Raw genomic sequence first — 17,256 nt, 5'->3', positions numbered from 1 at the left:
CCTTTAAATACAGAGGCCCAGGAAATGGACCAGACCATAATATGAGGCCATGGGGGGGAATGGTACCTCTTTGTCTTGAGTTCTAGTTACTGCCTCTGTTGTTTTCCCCTTCTTGTCTTTAATGGTCTGATCCGTCAGTATATATGTCTCCTCCATTTTGTGAGGTCAATTAGTTGAGTGTAAGTCTTGTTATCAGTGGTTAGGGTTAGAGTGGACATTGTTTGACTGACCTTTTGTAAAGAGTCTTTACTAAAGACCATGTTTGTTTCTAAAATTGCTTAGTGAGGAGTTAGTGAGGAGTTCAAACGTCTGCTGTATCACAGTCAAACTTTACTGCTTTGGTGGATGAACAAACCAAAACTCACTTTACTTTAAATGAAATGTGCTCAAACTGTCATGATGGCTCATTACAGTTTATATAAACCCTGTAAATCTCACATCAAGCTGATTAAAAAAATAAAATAATATATATCGACAGCTCAAGATTGAAATGTCATTTATTTTAGTTATGTACAGGAGAAAAATGCAGAATTTCACAATTGACAGGAAAATAAAAAATAAAATCACGTCTCGTATCTCTAACCTTTGTATCGGAGGTGTCCTGGTTCGTGACAAAGGCCTCCTATCCCTCGTATACAGACACACATGCGCTCAGTTCCTCTCATGCACACCGTCTCTCTCTCTCCCCCGTCACTTTAAAATGTTTAAAAATGTATTTCTCTCTCTGGTAGATATGTTATACTGCATTGCCGGTAGCTGTGCTGTTGTTGTGAGTTGCTGCTGATATTAAAACTATTCTGTTGTCTGGGTTTGGTGCGTTTCGAAGCAGTGAGTAGGGATGTATGTGTGAGACCCTATTCAAATATAATCCTCTGTATGTGCCATCCTGTCAAACCCACTGACATTCACACCATTTATATGTATATACACAATGGCATTAAGGTGAGCAACCACACACACACATACACACATACACACTCTTCCTCTGTGTTCTTCATCTGTCTCCATCCCTCAGCTCCAACTTTATCCCATGATTCAGTTCACAAACATGTTCCTCCCTCAGGTGAGGGGCTACAGATGACAGGTGATTTCTCAGCCCTGTGATTAAGAAATGCAAAATAACAATAATAATAATATTAACAAAAACTATCCCACTGAATTAATGGTTCTCCATTCGCCATCTTGTGTCCGTTTCCTGTATCATTCCTGTCCAAATCCCTCCGTCTCCTCGATGGCGAACAGGAGTTTCTCTCGGAGCTGCTCCTGGCTTCTGTACGGTGGCAGATCCAGACGGTTGAAGCTGTGAGGAGGAGACGAGCAGGTCACTGTTAGTCATTCTCCTTTGTGGATTCACGGTGGAATAACAACAGCCCCGTCAGTTGACTGAGCCATATTATTCTACATCTTCTGTGGCTGCTGATGGTGAAAACATGCTGGAGGTGAAGTCATGAAGTTACTGGCACCGCTGTTGGTTAGGCCACAGAACAGTGGTGATGGGGATACATTTGTTTAGTCTATTGGTTTGACATTAGCAGATGTTGTCTGCCTTTCAAATGACTGATCCATCTGTGTGTGAAGGACCTGATCCAGACCAAGCTCCTGAAGAATCATGAGCCCTCGTGTTTAATCCCAATAAAACAGCGTTCAGACTCTACACAGGTACGTAGGAATGTATTTAACTAATCTTTTCAATTTTAGGTCTATTTATGGTCATTTTTTCTACATCCTGTAATGAGCTCTCTATACAGTAGCTATTGGCGGAATCTGACATTCACCCACTGGATTCACAATAAACAGCTCAGCATGTAAATCCAGTGTCACCGTCTGTGGAAGAAAATCTAAGCGTGAACTTTGTGATTTTCTTTCTCTTTCTTCCTCCGGACTGTTGAGTGAAGCTTTGAGCTCAGGATACTCTGTGTGACAGATGCAGCAGCTTCTTACCATGTGTGGCTTCTTGGAAGCCAAGTCTCCTTCCCCACCTTGTCTATGCAGAACTTCTGGGGACCGTTACTTCCTGCAGGGGTCAAAAAAAATATTATATCAAGTGTCATAAAGATTTTTTTTTAATCATAACTGTCTTAGCCAGTAAAAACATATGTTTCTTTCTTCTTCTTCTTTTCACTATTTCTGACATGAATTTAAAAACCTCCCTTCAGCAGCTGCTTTTCTCTTTATTAGCCTTTGTCTTTTCTCTTACGGATATCAAGCTGCTGTTAATGACACTCAACACTTCCTGTGGTGTTTTCACATTAAAAGCCTACCAATAACGGGAAGATTCAGATACTTTAAATGCAAAAAAAAATCAGCTGGAGGTGTTGAATCGTATTCATAATAATTTAACACTGATAAAAACAGAGAAGTGAATGAACTGGTGAATGAAAACAGGAGACAGAGCAGCAGACTGGTACCTGTGACGTGACTCTGTTGTTACTTGTGTCTTATTTCACAAAACCTTCAAAAGAACAACAACTGCTCTGAATGTGGCGCTGTGTGAGTCGGAGCGTTGTGGAGCTGTGTGAGTCGGAGCGTTGTGTACCTATGAGCTCAGAGAAGCCTCCGACAGGCAGCCGACAGGTTCCTGTTACGAACTGAAGCAGACGGATTCTCTTCTCGTTGTCCATCTCTTTCACCACCTGCAGGAACAGAGCTTCATCATTCTCATGGACCACTAACACTTCATCACAGCGGATGTGTCTTTAGATAAAGGCCTCTGTGACTCCTGACACCGCGCCGTGCACCGACTGAGCCCCGGGGTCTCCGTACCTGCCAGAACCAGTGGATCTGCTTGCTGTTCTTGGTGTAATGTCTGTAGATGGTGTTCTTCTGCCAGTCGGCCAGATCGATCTCCTGCATCCCGCACAGCATCAGCTGCAACAAACACAGAGGAGGTGAGACGTTTAAAGTCCAGTGAGTGCAGCTGTGTGTCCTTAATCCTTTATGTCTGGGTTAGTCTGACACATCAGCAGCCAAAGCACCGCACACAGGACAAGGACAGTGTCAACACACTGTCACAGCACTGATTCACTGTCTCTGTTAGACTTTCTGCTGCAATTCAGTGTAACTGAACTATTTCTGTTTATTAATATGAGGATGAATTTTATCAACTAGATCTCTATCCCTGCTTCAGTAGAACCACCCCCCGTACACTCCTCCCTCACCTCGAGCTCCTTCTCGTCAAAGTAGCGAAGCCACTCCAGGGGAACCACCTCGTTGAAGCCGTCCAGGAAGGCTTTGGTCTGCTCCTCCACCCCTCGGGTGAACCTCCAGTCCGTCAGCAGGCTGAGGGAAGGATGAAGTTTTGTCTCTGTATTTATTTTCCTTAGATTTACTAAAGATGAAGTTTTGCCACCTTCATTCTTCACGTACCTGATGTATTCCTCCTTGTTTTCCTCTGTGACCAGCTCGTTCTCTCCGTCATCCTTCAGCTGGTGAGTGGAAACCTTCCCAAGGATCTCCATGTCCTGTGCAAAATACAGCTCCACCCCGCACTCCTCCAGGTTGTTCTCTCTGGACACACACACACACAGAAACGCACACGTTAAAGCACCAAAATCTACACATGCTCATTTTCACACACACTGACCCGTGTTTGGATTTTTGAAGGCTGTCGAATGTTTACTCTTCTTGTTCAGTTTAATTCTAGTAGAATTTAAAAAAGGCTGGAAAATGTCCTTTAAACCACACTCACACATTCAGAGATGGGGGGTACTTACTTGACCCACATGATGGAGTTATAGAACTCAGGGTCTATGGACTCCAGGTCTTTGAGTGTGGGCTTCTTGTCCAGCATTCGCTTGTAGAATGGCAGCGTGAAGCCGGTGTCGATGAACTTCCCGTGGTACAAGGCCTGCAGGAAGGGTTCGTTTTATTAGGAACTACGATAAGGAACGTCATCGTCACATGTCAGTTCACTAAACCTGACTTGGGTTAAGACCTGGTTTTAGGGTTCACGTTAGAATCTGGTTTACGGTAAAGTTTGAGGTTAGGCATTTAGCTGTGACGGTAAACGGAGAGGAGCTAGGGAATGGACTACGTCCATGAGTGTCCTCACAAGTATAGCAAAACTAATTGGGTATGTGGTGTGTGTTTTGCGTGTGCGTGTGTGTGTGTGTGTGTGTGTTTTCACAAACGGAGCTGTTTAATGTTAAAAAACCACAGAGGGCTCAGAGCTGTGATTAGCCAAGAGCAACACAGACACCACTGTGATTCAGTCACAGTCTGTTCTGTCCTACTGTATCCTGACTGACCATGTGTCTGTCTGACAGCCAGCAACACACACACACACACACACACACACACACACACACACACACACACACACACACACACACACACAGGAAAATTATAGACAGAGCAGAAGGTGGAAAATGAGGGGTAAAGACAGAAAGTAAAGAGAGGAGAGAAAGAAAGAGATGGTCAGAGGGTTTGATAGCTGGGAGTTGATAGAGAGAAGCATCTTTATGAGTCAGTCAGGAAAATGCATTTCTGGACTAAATATAGGCGGCTGCTGGTGGGTGTGGGCCGGGTGCGGCAGTGAGGTCACTGTGTGGGTGAGGGGCGGGGTGGCAGACGGAAGGAAGGGTGGAGGGGTGTCAGTTTTGTGACCTACAGCTTTTTGGACCTGATCCCAGAGAGGAGACATTAAACATTACAGTACACACTGAACGCCATGTATATACAGCAGGCACTGAGGGTTAAACACATTTTTTTTTAGCAAACAATTTGTCCTGTTTGCTAATCTCTGTGAGAGATAATCCAAACTGGTTAGCTAACTGTGTCACGTGTCCTGTAAATGTTACAGGACGCAGACAGAAGCGTCTCAGCTGCTCACGATGTGATGAGGACTCGGATCTAAATGCAGCTTCAAATCAAAACGCGTTGCTGTTGCAGTTCAGTTTTAAAGACCCTGAACATCCCAGAGAGCAAATCAACTCTCAGGTCCAACTTCCATAAAACACATTCCAAAGTGAAGCTCACCATGGCGATGAAGCGTCCGATGAAGCGGAAGTACGTGAGGTGGTCGGGGTTGATGGAGGAAGCTGGGTTGATCTGCAGACAGTAGTTGTTCTTGCCGGCGTACTCAAACAGACAGTACATGGGGTTCAGGACCTCATGGGACAGGAGGAAGAACCACTCCCTGCAGAGCGAGAGGACACAAGACGTTTATGCAGGAGAGGAAGACACGATGCTTTCTGAAGGCCTGAGAGAGGACAGCAGGGACGTGCTGGTCTCATGTCAGGAAGCAAATCACATGCTTTTATTCTTTTAAAAAAAAGGATGTTGGATAATTGTGAAACGAGACGTGTAAGAACAATCATTTTTATCAAAGCCTGGTTCAGCGGAGGAGACGACACACTCTGTGGTTCAGCAAGACATTTATAACAAAGACAAAAGCTATGACCATGTACATATAATCCAGGGACAGGAAACGATCACTGAGCACAGTTTATAGAAAACAATAATAAAAATAAAAACAATCAAAATGACAAAACTGACACTTGGAGCCTACGAGCAGCTGAGATCTAAAATAGTCCCTGACTAGTCCCTGACTGGCCCAGGTCAGAGGACACAGAACATCAGACTGAGCAGAGAGCCTGTGATAATCACGGTGGTATCAGGACTCATCCCAGGAGGCGTCTGAGAATCATCCAGTAATCCTTCAGTCAGCGCCGGGCTGGTCCTGATCGTCAGGACATGAGGATGAGAGGAGACCAGAGACGCTGCCACTCATTTTGTTTCACTGCATCACAGCTCTGTAGAGAGTCTGTGATTTTGCAGGAGCTTGTTTACTTTCTGAATTCCCCTCATGTTTACGTCACTGAAGATGATTTTCCAGTGTTTCCATCAGTGTATGATTTTTGTATTTGGTATTTTTCCTTCTTCTCTACAGTTTATTTAATTTAATGTTTGAATATGATGATGTGGGTGTAACTGAGTCAAATCAAGCTGGAGCAGTTTAACTTTAGCCTGATCTGTTCAGTTCCTCTTCGTTCTGTCTGATTTAATCACAACAGTTTTCATCAAACTTCAAATACAATTTTACAAATATCTGCACACCCTGGATTTCATTTCAGTTCTGAAGCCAGGAAATATTTACAGGACTTGACTTCATGTAAAAACCAATGTTCATCAGTGTTTTGGATTAAGAGAATTAGATGTACACATGTTAAATAGTGAGAGGGGCTGATGGGTGCACTTTTTTTTTTAACCTTTGGACAGAGCTAGGCTAGCTGTTTCCCCCTGCTCCCAGCCTTTATGCTAAGCTAATTACTTGATGGCTGGAGTTGTATGTTTAACAGGCACAGACCTTCTCATCTAATTTTCAGCAAGAAAGCAAATAATAATTCTTCCCAGAAATTAGAGCTGTTACTTTAACGCGAATAAGACACTTGTCTCTTAATTGAGCTTTTTTTAAATAGCAGTCTGGTGCAGAGCAACTTTACAAAATAAGAATCTTTATTAAGCTACTCTGTGTGGTAGAAATGAGAATGTACAGTACATATATGCACACATCCTACAGTTTGACACATTAATTACATGAAGACAAAACACCAATCAATCAATACAACAGGGTAGAATTAAAAAAAAAAAAAGACAGACTGGAAAAATGCATGTTAGAGAGAATGAGGGCCCACCAGCAGCACCACCAGCACCACCACCACCAACTGCAGCACCAGAACCTAGCGCTCTCAAGGCCCTTGCCCTTCCCCCCCAGGGGTGTATGGGAGGGGAGTATGGACGGACGGACGGACGCAGACACCTCACAACATCCCGTCCGTGGTTCTACCCTGTGGTAGAACAGCATGATGTCACCTACCATAGGGTAAAACCACTGACGTGACACCGGAGACAGAGACACAATGCAAAACCAAACAGAAAAATGAAAACACCGCCCAACAGAAAAACAACCACATATATACAGAGAGGAAGACCTGGAACACAGCGGACACAGGAGGCAGGATGGATACATGTGATGGGTCGATGGAGGGATGGGGAAGGAGGACAGAAACACTTGCAAGAGGGTAGGAGGTGTTGTGTGGTTTCAGGAAGCAGGGAGACCTCTGCTGGCAACCAGAGAGAATTTCATCCTCACACACACACACATGGAAAACCAGCCACCAACACTTAGAGCTAAGAAGACTGGAGTCCTCACTGTCCTTTGTCTCTTTATGGTCTTTAAAAAAGAAAAGTCTCATTCCTGCCTGGATCTGAGTTTAACACCAACTGAAAACCCAGTTCCAGAGCAGGAGGAGGAAGCTGGTGCAAAGATCAGGACGTAGCATCATAACACCATCACCGACATTAAAAAAGAAAAAACAATCTGGCAGAATGTGAGGAGAAGAGAAAGGTGCGTTTGTTTCGTTGTTGCTCTCACCTGGCGATGCCGCCGTAGTCCAGCCCTTCCTCTCCTCTCATGATGATGTACAGTCTACGGCGAAGGTCGTAAGGCTTCACATTCATGATCTGATGACAAAACATACGTGTCATTAACAAATGAAGGCAACAGTTGAAATAACAGTTAGTTAGTTAGTTATTTAGATAACCTTTATTATTACTGTGAATCTTTCTCAGCAGTAAAGTGAGTCCTCTCTAAAGACAGTAAAACTAAATATTTTCACCTCATGAACTTTGTAACTTGCATTATCACATCTTTTAATTTTCATTGCTTTATTCATTGAACATAATCTAAAACGATGCTGTTGTTTTTCAGAGCAGAGTGAAAATAAAGCTGGGTTTGCTTTGTCCTGGTGAACCTCACTCTGCAGCTATTCATCATTCCACTTCATGAAGGTCATGCAGTTACGTGTAGGACAGAGACGCGTGTTTTGTCCATTTCTGACCTGCTGAAACGAGTCCTCAAACAGCGTCTGTCTGGACACGGAGATCTTCACATGGCTGGGCAACGCATTGGACTGGACAGAGAAACAGGAAATCTTAGTGTCAGTTTAACAGATCTGAGTGAGACAGTCTTCATCCAGCTACGAGCTCTTAACTTTAACCCTTTTATTAACCCAACTCAGTTTTAAACCTTAGTGTTGTGTTACAGTGATAAACTCAGAGCAGGTTTCGTTTCTGTTTTATTTGTTACCCTTTGTCGAGGGGTGAGATTTCTGCCTCCAGCCTGACGCAGTGGGGGCGAACAGGCTTCTGTTTACCGAGCTCAGAGCACTTAAAATGAAATTCTTAAAAAACTCTGCAGCAATGTGTCTTTTCAAAACACAACAGTTTTCATTTAAACGACTTACTATTAAAGAAACAGTTGAGACGAAGGGTTCAGAGTGAGAGGCAGGCTGTCTGCGTGGCTGGGTAACACTATACGTTAAGCGTAAGCAGATTTTTGTATAACTTGGATGAACAGACGCAAACTCCAGTAATACACACCGACACACGGACTGAGGTGAGGTGTGTGTGGACTCTAATTAACACTTACATGGCACAAGAAACGGAACTGGTGGTATTTCCACCTGAAGCTGCGGTCGTAGGCGCCGGGTGAGCCGCCCTGACGAGACCTGCGCACAGAGAGGGAGAGAGAGAGGGAGAGAGAGAGGGAGGGAGGGAGGGAGGGAGAGAGAGAGGGAGGGAGAGAGGGAGAGAGAGAGGGAGGGAGAGAGAGGGAGAGAGAGAGGGGAGAGAGAGAGAGAACAGATTTAATTTTACACAGCTGAAGCAAAACCCACGGTGAAACCTGGTTTAATAATTCCACACTTAATAATCTACAACAAAGGATCTGACAGTGTCTCTGTGTCTCATGTCTTTGGATCTTCACAGATCAGCTGATTCACAGAAATGTGAACTGCCCTGCTGTCTTCCTGCTGTCCTCCTGCTGTCTTCCTGCTGTCCAGTGTGGACCAGAGACTCAGAGGAAATATTCAGCTCACACCGACCGTCCTGCTCTGCACAACCACTCAATGTATCTGGGTCTCAAAGACAGAGGTGAGCGCGGGCCTGCAGCTGTGTTAGTATAAGCTCCACCAAGCCACTGCACACACACACACACACACACACACACACACACACACACACACACACACACACACACACACACACACACACACACACACACACACACACTGGATATGTGCCTCGTCAGCAGAGGAGGAGGCTGAGATGCAGAGAGAAAGAAAGAGAGAGTTAGATAATGGGAGGAAGGGAGGAGAGTGAAAAGGGGCGAGAGAAGAAGAAGAAGAAGAAGAAGAAGAAGAAGAAGAAGAAGAAGGAGGCCTCTCGCGTCGGGTTTGTGCTCGCCGAGCTGCCAGGCACATCCTGGTTTGGGTTAGGAAACGGAAACACACACACACTCTTGCAGCGACCCAGAGCAAAAAAACAGCGAGGACTCTTTCAGAAGCCCTCCATGACCAGCAGCCTAAAAATACATTCATGTATCAGCATGACAAGCAGCTTGCAGATGCGCACACACACACACACACACACAACACTGTGCCATCTACAGCAGCGACCCCACAAGCAAATACACACTTGCATGCTGAACATAAACACAGAAAGGCACAGGCACTAGCACACACGCACACACACACACACAGACACACACAGACACACACAGACACACACACACACACACACACACACACACACACACACACACATGCCAGCGCAGCCTGCAGTGGATCTGCTGTCGCACATCTGCACATTCTCCACTCTGTGGTGAGATTTGAGACTTCAAGGCAAAGCAGACATCCACAGGCTGAGGGGAAGAGGTGTGTGTGTGTGTGTGTGAGTGTGTGTGTGTGTGTTACTATGAACATGCTGTGGTGATAAAATATGACTCTTTGTTATTGTTGAATATCTGTGGCACTTACACTGACTGTGAAATACTTTAGAACAGACAGAGACATGAAAGGCACTGGACAGAACATGTTCTCAGTGAAGGCACTGAGAACCAAATCCAAAGGATGACGGAGTCTAAATGAAGATCCAGGTTTTTCATGATGTTTTAAGGTTTTCGCTAAAAGAAATATCTGCACTGCAGTTCATGTCAAAACTAAAACAAATCTTTGCGCGATAATTAGAAAATTGAGAAAGAAGTTGATTTAGTTTTTGACATGAGATCATTTCCTGACAACGTCCTCTGTCTGTGACTCTGATGTTTCTTTTTGAAAAAGGGCTGAGAGAATATTTACCCTGACTCAAACCCGGGTCGGGGATCTTTAAAGGTGGTGGTGCGCGAGTTGTGGTCCACAAAATATCGGACTCCCTCGGCGGTGTACTTCATCTCCCAGCCCGGGGGCAGGGGGTGCTCCTTGATCATCCTGCAACAGGGAGAGGGGCAGTGAGCACGGTCCCAGCCAGAGGGGCCCCGTTCTGGGGATGAAACTAACACACCTCCCCGCCAACCTGTGGATCTAAGCAAAGCCCTGGACGCTAAAACAGAACTTGAGCTGGCCGTGCCGCGGTGGAGCTAAAGGCATGCTTGACTTATTCAGGCTGCTTCAAACCAGAGGAGATCAAACCAGAATAAAGTCTTCACTAGTGGGGCCCACAGCAGGCGAAGCCCATATAAAGTTTTATTTTATTATAAAGAATAGTGACTCACAGCAATGTTGTTAATGTGGCCTAAGATTTCCACGTTTCACCCCAGCTGCAGCTGCAGAGCTGAGCATCAGGTAAAAACCCAGAGGGTCATTTACACTTTGTCCAGTTGTGAAGGTGCTGAATCTGAAGCCTCAAACACTCTCCTAACCATCGGGATCCAAAAAAAAAAAATCAGTCTGCTGCACAGTAAAGAACATTTAAGTTGTGGCTTTTGTTTTCTATCAAGGTAGCATCATGACTTTGTCCAGTTTATATGGCAAATGAAAAATAGAAAAAGAAAAAGTGTTATTTTGGATGAAAACAATATTAAAGTAATCTCAGTATAGGGGCAGCACGGTGCTGCAGTGGTTAACTCTGCAGCCTCACAGCGAGACGGCTTCGGACCTGTCGGCAGGCCGGAGCCCGTCTGTGTGGAGCTTGCGTTGCGTGTTCTCTCTGTGCCTGCAGGTGCTCTGGTTTGTGGAAACTGTGAATGGCTGTGGACACATGTCATTTACAGCTACCATCTTTGTTTGGATTAGGAAAAAGAGGCACGACTTCTTTAAACTTTGAATATTTTCCATCCAGATAGTTAAAGGAGTCTTTGAGAATTCTGGGAATACCTTCAGAACAGCACTGTCTGTCATAGGTCGCTGTGACTTGAATGCGATGTTAATAAATTAAAGACATAAACTGGGGCTTGTAACCACATGTCCAGCTCGCTCCTATGAAGTCATACAGAGAAGCTGAAGCTGTCCTGTACATTCCAGATTTACTTCTTCAGGTTCAATGGAACTGGTGAGGTGAGAAGAAAATTTCAAAGGCTCAGGAAATGTATAAATGTCAAAGACAGAGAGGGAAATGCCAGAGGAATGATCAAATGAGCAGCAGATAGGTCAGATCAGAGCCCAGCGTTTCCACTTCATCTCTGTCTGTGCAGAGCTCGGGGACGACTGAGATGAACTACAGTAAAACCAAAGTTTCCAAACTTGTAGAAGCTGAAACTCATTTTCTTTTACCAGCTCAAAACAGTAAATTTCTAAAACAAGAGTTTGCCGTGTTCCTGTGAACTCGCTAATTTTTAAATTTCCCTCGACTGCCTCAGAGAATTGGTCAAATTTTTCTCCTGCTGGAAATAAAAACTGTTTATCTGATCATATTGTTGTGTAGGACTCAGTCTGTCGTATGATGATTCCATATCTTCTCCCGCACGAGCAAACACTCAAAGCAACGCACCACCTAACGAACAGGCACATGCGCTCACACACAGATTAGTACTCCTGCTCGATCGCAGTCTCACCCTTGGGTCCGAGGATCGTCCCACTGTGTTGTTCGCGTGTTGTGGTTGACGAAGTACACTCTGCCATTGTCCTGACGCTTCTCTGGAGACACAAACAGAACACAAGGGCACGTCTTCAATGATCGTCAAAGACGGAGGATTTTTAAAAACTTTAGAGAGAAACAAAGAGATCACCTGAGTGTGTCTGACAGACACCACTACACTCACTCCTCTCTCTTTTGGGATGAGGAGAGAAAAAAAAAAAATCACACCACCATGATAGAAAACCAGCGGGTCTGTGTGGTATTTCACTGTGGCTTGATCTGAATACCTCAGCAGGGTAAACCTAAGTGTGTGTGGACTGAAGGTTGTGGTGGAGGGGGTGGGGGTGGTGGGGGCGCGCGACTGAAAGTTAAAGTGGCCGCGTTTCTGGAAGTAAATAAGAAACAGGGAGCCAAGGTTTCAATTCCAAACAGCTGAACGACGGCCCTGGAAGCACCTGAAACACACACATCGTATGAACGTGTGTAAAATGCTGCAGATGCACGTGTGTATGTGTGTGTGTGTGTGTGTGTGTGTGTGTGTGTGTGTGTGTGTGTGTGTGTGTGTGTGTGTGTGTGTGTGTGTGTGTGTGTAGGGTAGGCCGCTGGTCTCAAGAGAAAGTAGCTGGTGCCCCATCGTCCTCCTCCCTCTGTGGCTCTGACATCTTTTTCTCATTAACAGGAGTGTGTGGAGGGCCCAGAAACAGTAGTGCTCACATTGCAGCTCTTACTAGCTTTTCTCCTTGACTCACTCCACCCCCCACTTTACTATCCAGTTCACCCCCACCCCACCACCACCACCACCACCCTAAACCCCCAGTTTCTTTCATTCGCCACTGTCTCTTTTCCTTCTTCTCCATCTTTCCCTCGTTTCTCCCATCTTTCTCTTTTTGAATCTGAGCCTGAAAAAAAAAAAAAAAGCCAGGGAAGCAACCACAGATGAAAAAAAAAAAAAAAAAAGAAAACGAGTGCGGCAGAGAAGCAAATCGGAGCCAGTGATATAATTGAGGTTTTCGTCTTGAGGTACCGCAACATGTTGAAAAGGCATCATGGGCAGGGAGTGAGGGTTTCTGGAGAGAACATGGCTGTGTGATGGAGCCTGTGAAAATGTTGGTGGGGACAGGAGCTGCCAGCGCTGCTCATTTATGAATGAATGTGTGTGACATGGTTCTGCATGGATCTGATTACATTACTCATTTGGGAAAATGCTGGATGATGAAAAGTCCCATCAATAACGCGGCCTCTGTAATTTGTGGACTTTGGAGTAAAGGGAGTACGTACAGTGATGAATTAGTATAACGAGCAGAGTATTGGAAAAACTAAAAACAAAAAAAAACAAAAGACATTTGATTCAGATTTTCTACAGCAGAATGATAATAAGACCGGGAGTGAATCAATCCATTAACAGCTGATCAGCTCACTGAGGACAGAAAGAACCTGCACTGTTTCCAATTTTGCATGAAGGTTTAATATAATCAGAAATGTGAATGGGGTTCTGTTAGCAGAACCCACGCTGCCGTCCTGCAAACATTTCGCAACACTTCACCCAAACCTCACAGGAATGAAACACACGTTCCGAATGACTTTAACCGACTAAATCAAGAAGCCAGTGTTTATATCTGGACAAACTGCAGCGCCTCGCTGGCAGGAGCCGTCAGAAATACCTTAACAAAAACTGGTGAGGGCTGAAGGTTTTCACTGAAAACAGCTTAGACTCAAGAATCCAGTCCTGACTGAGCAGAATTATTTCAACTACGGATCCTCAAGCAGGTACGGAGGACTTTCAGACTGACCAGCCTACTGACAGGGGGCAAAACCCGAACACCCCTCACTGAGATTAACTTTGTCTGCAGTATGTTCATGTATCAGCAGCGTGTTCGGCAAACTTACCCCATCCAGGAGGCAGCGGGCCCAGAGGGTCATTTTCCACCGGAGCACCAGACGGCTGAGGGAGAAACAGAGAGAGAGACAAGACAAATCCAGTTAGGACACCTTTCTGTCTCTCTCCTCTCTCCTTGCACCTCTCTCCTCGGCTCTCTCTCAGGGTTCGTCCTTGTTGCAACGGTGTCTGTCTGTCTCTGTATGTTTTTTCGCCGCCGCGCGAGGACGAGGAGAGGAAGGAAAACTTTTTGGGGAAAAAAAAAAAAAAAACACCCGAAAAATGCAGAAAGGAGGGAAAACCGCTGAGGCTGCAGATGAGTTAGAAAAAAAGAAGTAGACCAAAAAAAAAAGCCAGTCAAAACTCACTCAGAGAAGGTGTCCCAAACTCTGGTAACCAAGACTGAGCATCAGACGCGTGAGGCCAAGTCTTTCGCTAAGACCTCGCCAACTCACAAAATCAGGATGATACCTGTGGGTAAGTCAGGCGGGTCGAAGTGTGTGTGTGTGTGTGTGTAAGTGTTAAGGGCAGAAGGGGATGGGGGGGTGGGGGTGGCTCCTCTCTGCTGCAGCAGTAAGGGGCGACTGAGGGAGCTGGCTGGCCGGCAGCTCGTATGCCTTCCAAAAACTACACGCTCGGTAGGAGGATAAAACAACATCGCTGTTCCAATGAGCTCACTGGCTGGACACAAGCCCCACCCCCCCGGCTTCCCGCTCACCTCCTCAAATACACCCCACCTCCCACCTCCTCCTCCACCCTGGCACCCCTCCCTACCCCACCCTGAGGTCCTCCTCCTCTTTTCTCTTGCTCTCTTCTAGCGCTGCTGTGAAAGTAGGCAGGGAAGTGCGATGTCTGAGGGAACTGAGGGAACATTCATGCTTGTTCCAGACTGGACACCGACCCGCCCCACCCACCCCGCCTCCTCATCCGCCACCCCAACCCACCCCGGGCCTGACAAAAGGCACCTTTATTCACCCTGGGCCTGGAAACCACTGCAGGGTTTACTCAGCCTGCGCTCATATACACATACACTGAAGAAAAAAAAGTGTGTGTGTGTGTGTGTGTGCGTGTGTGTGTGTGTGTGTGTGTGTGTGCGTGCCACGGTGTGGAAAATTTGTCTGTGGCAAACAGTCAGTCAGTGTGTATGTTCTTATGTAGGAATACACACACACACACACACACACACACACACACACATGAATGCATTAGCTTGAGTGGAAAAGTAGCTGAAAAGACGCTTGTTAGGAATTAGCTGATGGGTTTTCACGCTAAGAGATGTTTATCAAACGATGTGGTTCAGGTGTGTCACAAACAACCTCAGCATCATTACCTGTAACACAGCACAGCCCCTCTAAAGACAACGTGTTACCCCGGTTACAGGTAGTGTCGCAGTGGTGCTGTAAATAAAAAGGTGGGTACGCTGTGACAGCAAAATGTCACACAAACTGCAATATGGCCAAAAAAAAGAAAAGATGCATTCAGAAAATCTGTTCAGGGGAACACTGAGGTGGAAAGAACCATTTTCAAAATAAAAGCTGGTGGACCTTCAAAGGGCTTTTTTCCTCCACTGGTTATGTTGAACGACAAAAGTGAGGATTATGTCCTGAGAAGCCGCAGAGCATTATCTACCACACGTCATCATCACTTCACACAGAAGGTCCCCAAACAGAAACTGTGCCCATTTAAAGTGGCTCTGTCATGGAAACTCTGAGGGAGCCGGGATGGAAAGGACTGGGTCTGCTGGAGGAGCGAGGGTGGGCACATAACAAGGTTAAAGGGTGTGTGTGTGTGTGTGTGTGTGTATTTGTATGTGTGCCGCTCCCATCTACAGCCAATCTATGCCCCCGCACCCCACCCTTTTGGGTTTTCTGTGACTAAAAAAGGTAAAAGGAGAATATAATGATATAAAGACATGATGACTTCATCCTGGCTCTGACCATTCAGCTCCTCAGCAGCTTCCAGACAGAGCGAGGCTGGAGGGAGGAAAAGAAAGAGAGACTGACAAAACAAGGGAGGGAGAGGAAGAGAGGGAAAAGCAGCTTGTTGGCAGAAACGTGTGAAATAAAGGCTGGGTGTTATGGATCTGGAAGGAATACGCCATAAAGGCCCGTTTCGGTTCCAGGCACCACAGGTGAAAATGGCGATTTCAGCTGGTGATTTTTAACGTGTTCCAACACGTTTACCACCGCTGTGGTTCCAGCAGTCATACAAAAAAATTAGCAAAAATAAACCATTAATCTATACGACTCTAAACTTTAGTCACATCTTGAGTTTCTGTCACAGAGATGATGGTTTGACACGTCTGCAGCGGAGGAGGAGGAGGAGGAGAGAGAGTGAAAACCAGGAGCGTAGTAAACCTGAGGTCAGTGAGTTCATCAGTCAGACTGATCTCGCAAAACTGTTTTTCTTTGCATGAGTTTGTTTCTCGCCTCATCCTGTGTGATGCTCGCTCGCCCAGCGTTCATGTCACCGTGTGTGTTTACTCCAACTCAAGTGTTTTCACAGGTGAACATTTGCATCTTTCTACTGACAGTGTTTCCACACTAAATCTGACCTGGACAGAGTGAGATGTGGTTGGAATAAGGGCTCCAACAAATCACTATGTTCATGACAATTATCTTCTCTTTCACGCCTAAAGCCTCAGATGATGAGTCTCCACATCGCTTTTTTTTTAGTCCCATCATTTCAACCAAAGTACGCTCATTTTGCTTCAAGGTGCACGGCAGTGTTCTGTAAACACTTTGACCCGTTCACCACACGATCGGCAGCAGCACTGAATCAGCAGTTAAGCTACTTTAATCCTTCAGTGCCAGATTGTCAAAATTTGCTCTCCCTCTTACTGAGATTTAACTCCGCTGACATGATACATGTGTTTTTAAATACACTGTGATTCACACTCCCTGAGAATAAATAAGCTGTAAATCCACTTTATCACTCCAGGAACAGAGAATCATTAAGCTTTTAAGTTTTCCTCAGTATTAAAATAATCCAGCGATCGTTTCTGTATATCCATGCGTACACTGCAAACAGGAAGGCATTCTCTGAATGGTGCCACTTTGCCAAAATGTAAACATGTGTAGGCTAAAAGGACACAGTCGTCTCAGTCTCCTAATGACTCCAACAGTAACGAGTAAACAAATTATCTGTTGCTGACCTGATGATGTTGTTTGCAAAAAAAAAAAAAGCCAGGATGCAACTTTAAGACTCGTGAATACAGCTGCATGTACATGAAGTAAAAGACTGTAAGAGAAGAAGGAAATAATCTGCTCAGACTGACTGACAGACTCTGTCCACAGTACTTCAGCTGGACTGTAGAAATAAATAAGTCATGTGATACAACATAAGCTTCTATTCAGGTTTAAAACTGAACTTAAAGCATCAAAGGCCTTTTTACTTCTTTTCCTCGTAACATCAGTGCAGTTTACATGCGTTATGTTCATTGTCCATTCATGAAAAACCACCTACAAAAGTGCTTTCTGGAAATATGAGCAGTGACGGGCTGTGTGTAAACACGAGCGAACGTGACG

The 17,256-nt window shown here is 45.3% G+C and overlaps 1 protein-coding gene across 3 annotated transcripts in view; it reads right to left on the bottom strand.

The window, feature by feature from the left end:
• Window positions 1-479: 479 nt before the first annotated feature.
• Window positions 480-17,256, bottom strand: part of wwp2 (WW domain containing E3 ubiquitin protein ligase 2) — a 49,942-nt gene continuing 33,165 nt past the window's right edge. For 2 of the 3 annotated variants that reach the window (XM_041038264.1, XM_041038265.1), the window contains exons 11-24: window positions 13,741-13,795; window positions 11,831-11,912; window positions 10,140-10,268; window positions 8,432-8,510; window positions 7,842-7,913; window positions 7,376-7,464; window positions 4,978-5,137; window positions 3,714-3,847; window positions 3,367-3,507; window positions 3,159-3,279; window positions 2,764-2,868; window positions 2,537-2,633; window positions 1,942-2,014; window positions 480-1,300 (exon numbers count right to left, since the gene is read on the bottom strand). In XM_041038264.1, the coding sequence (XP_040894198.1) occupies window positions 1,201-1,300; window positions 1,942-2,014; window positions 2,537-2,633; window positions 2,764-2,868; window positions 3,159-3,279; window positions 3,367-3,507; window positions 3,714-3,847; window positions 4,978-5,137; window positions 7,376-7,464; window positions 7,842-7,913; window positions 8,432-8,510; window positions 10,140-10,268; window positions 11,831-11,912; window positions 13,741-13,795 (1,437 nt within the window). In that variant the 3' untranslated portion in view covers window positions 480-1,200. The remainder of the gene's footprint in view (window positions 1,301-1,941; window positions 2,015-2,536; window positions 2,634-2,763; window positions 2,869-3,158; window positions 3,280-3,366; window positions 3,508-3,713; window positions 3,848-4,977; window positions 5,138-7,375; window positions 7,465-7,841; window positions 7,914-8,431; window positions 8,511-10,139; window positions 10,269-11,830; window positions 11,913-13,740; window positions 13,796-17,256) is intronic. The other variant, XM_041038266.1, reaches the window with a different exon arrangement.

The sequence above is a fragment of the Toxotes jaculatrix genome, chromosome 5, assembly GCF_017976425.1.
Source record: "Toxotes jaculatrix isolate fToxJac2 chromosome 5, fToxJac2.pri, whole genome shotgun sequence".
In the NCBI taxonomy this organism is placed as follows: Eukaryota; Metazoa; Chordata; class Actinopteri; family Toxotidae; genus Toxotes; species Toxotes jaculatrix.
The sequence above is the reverse complement of the archived record's forward strand: the minus strand, read 5'-3'. Positions and strand labels throughout refer to the sequence as shown.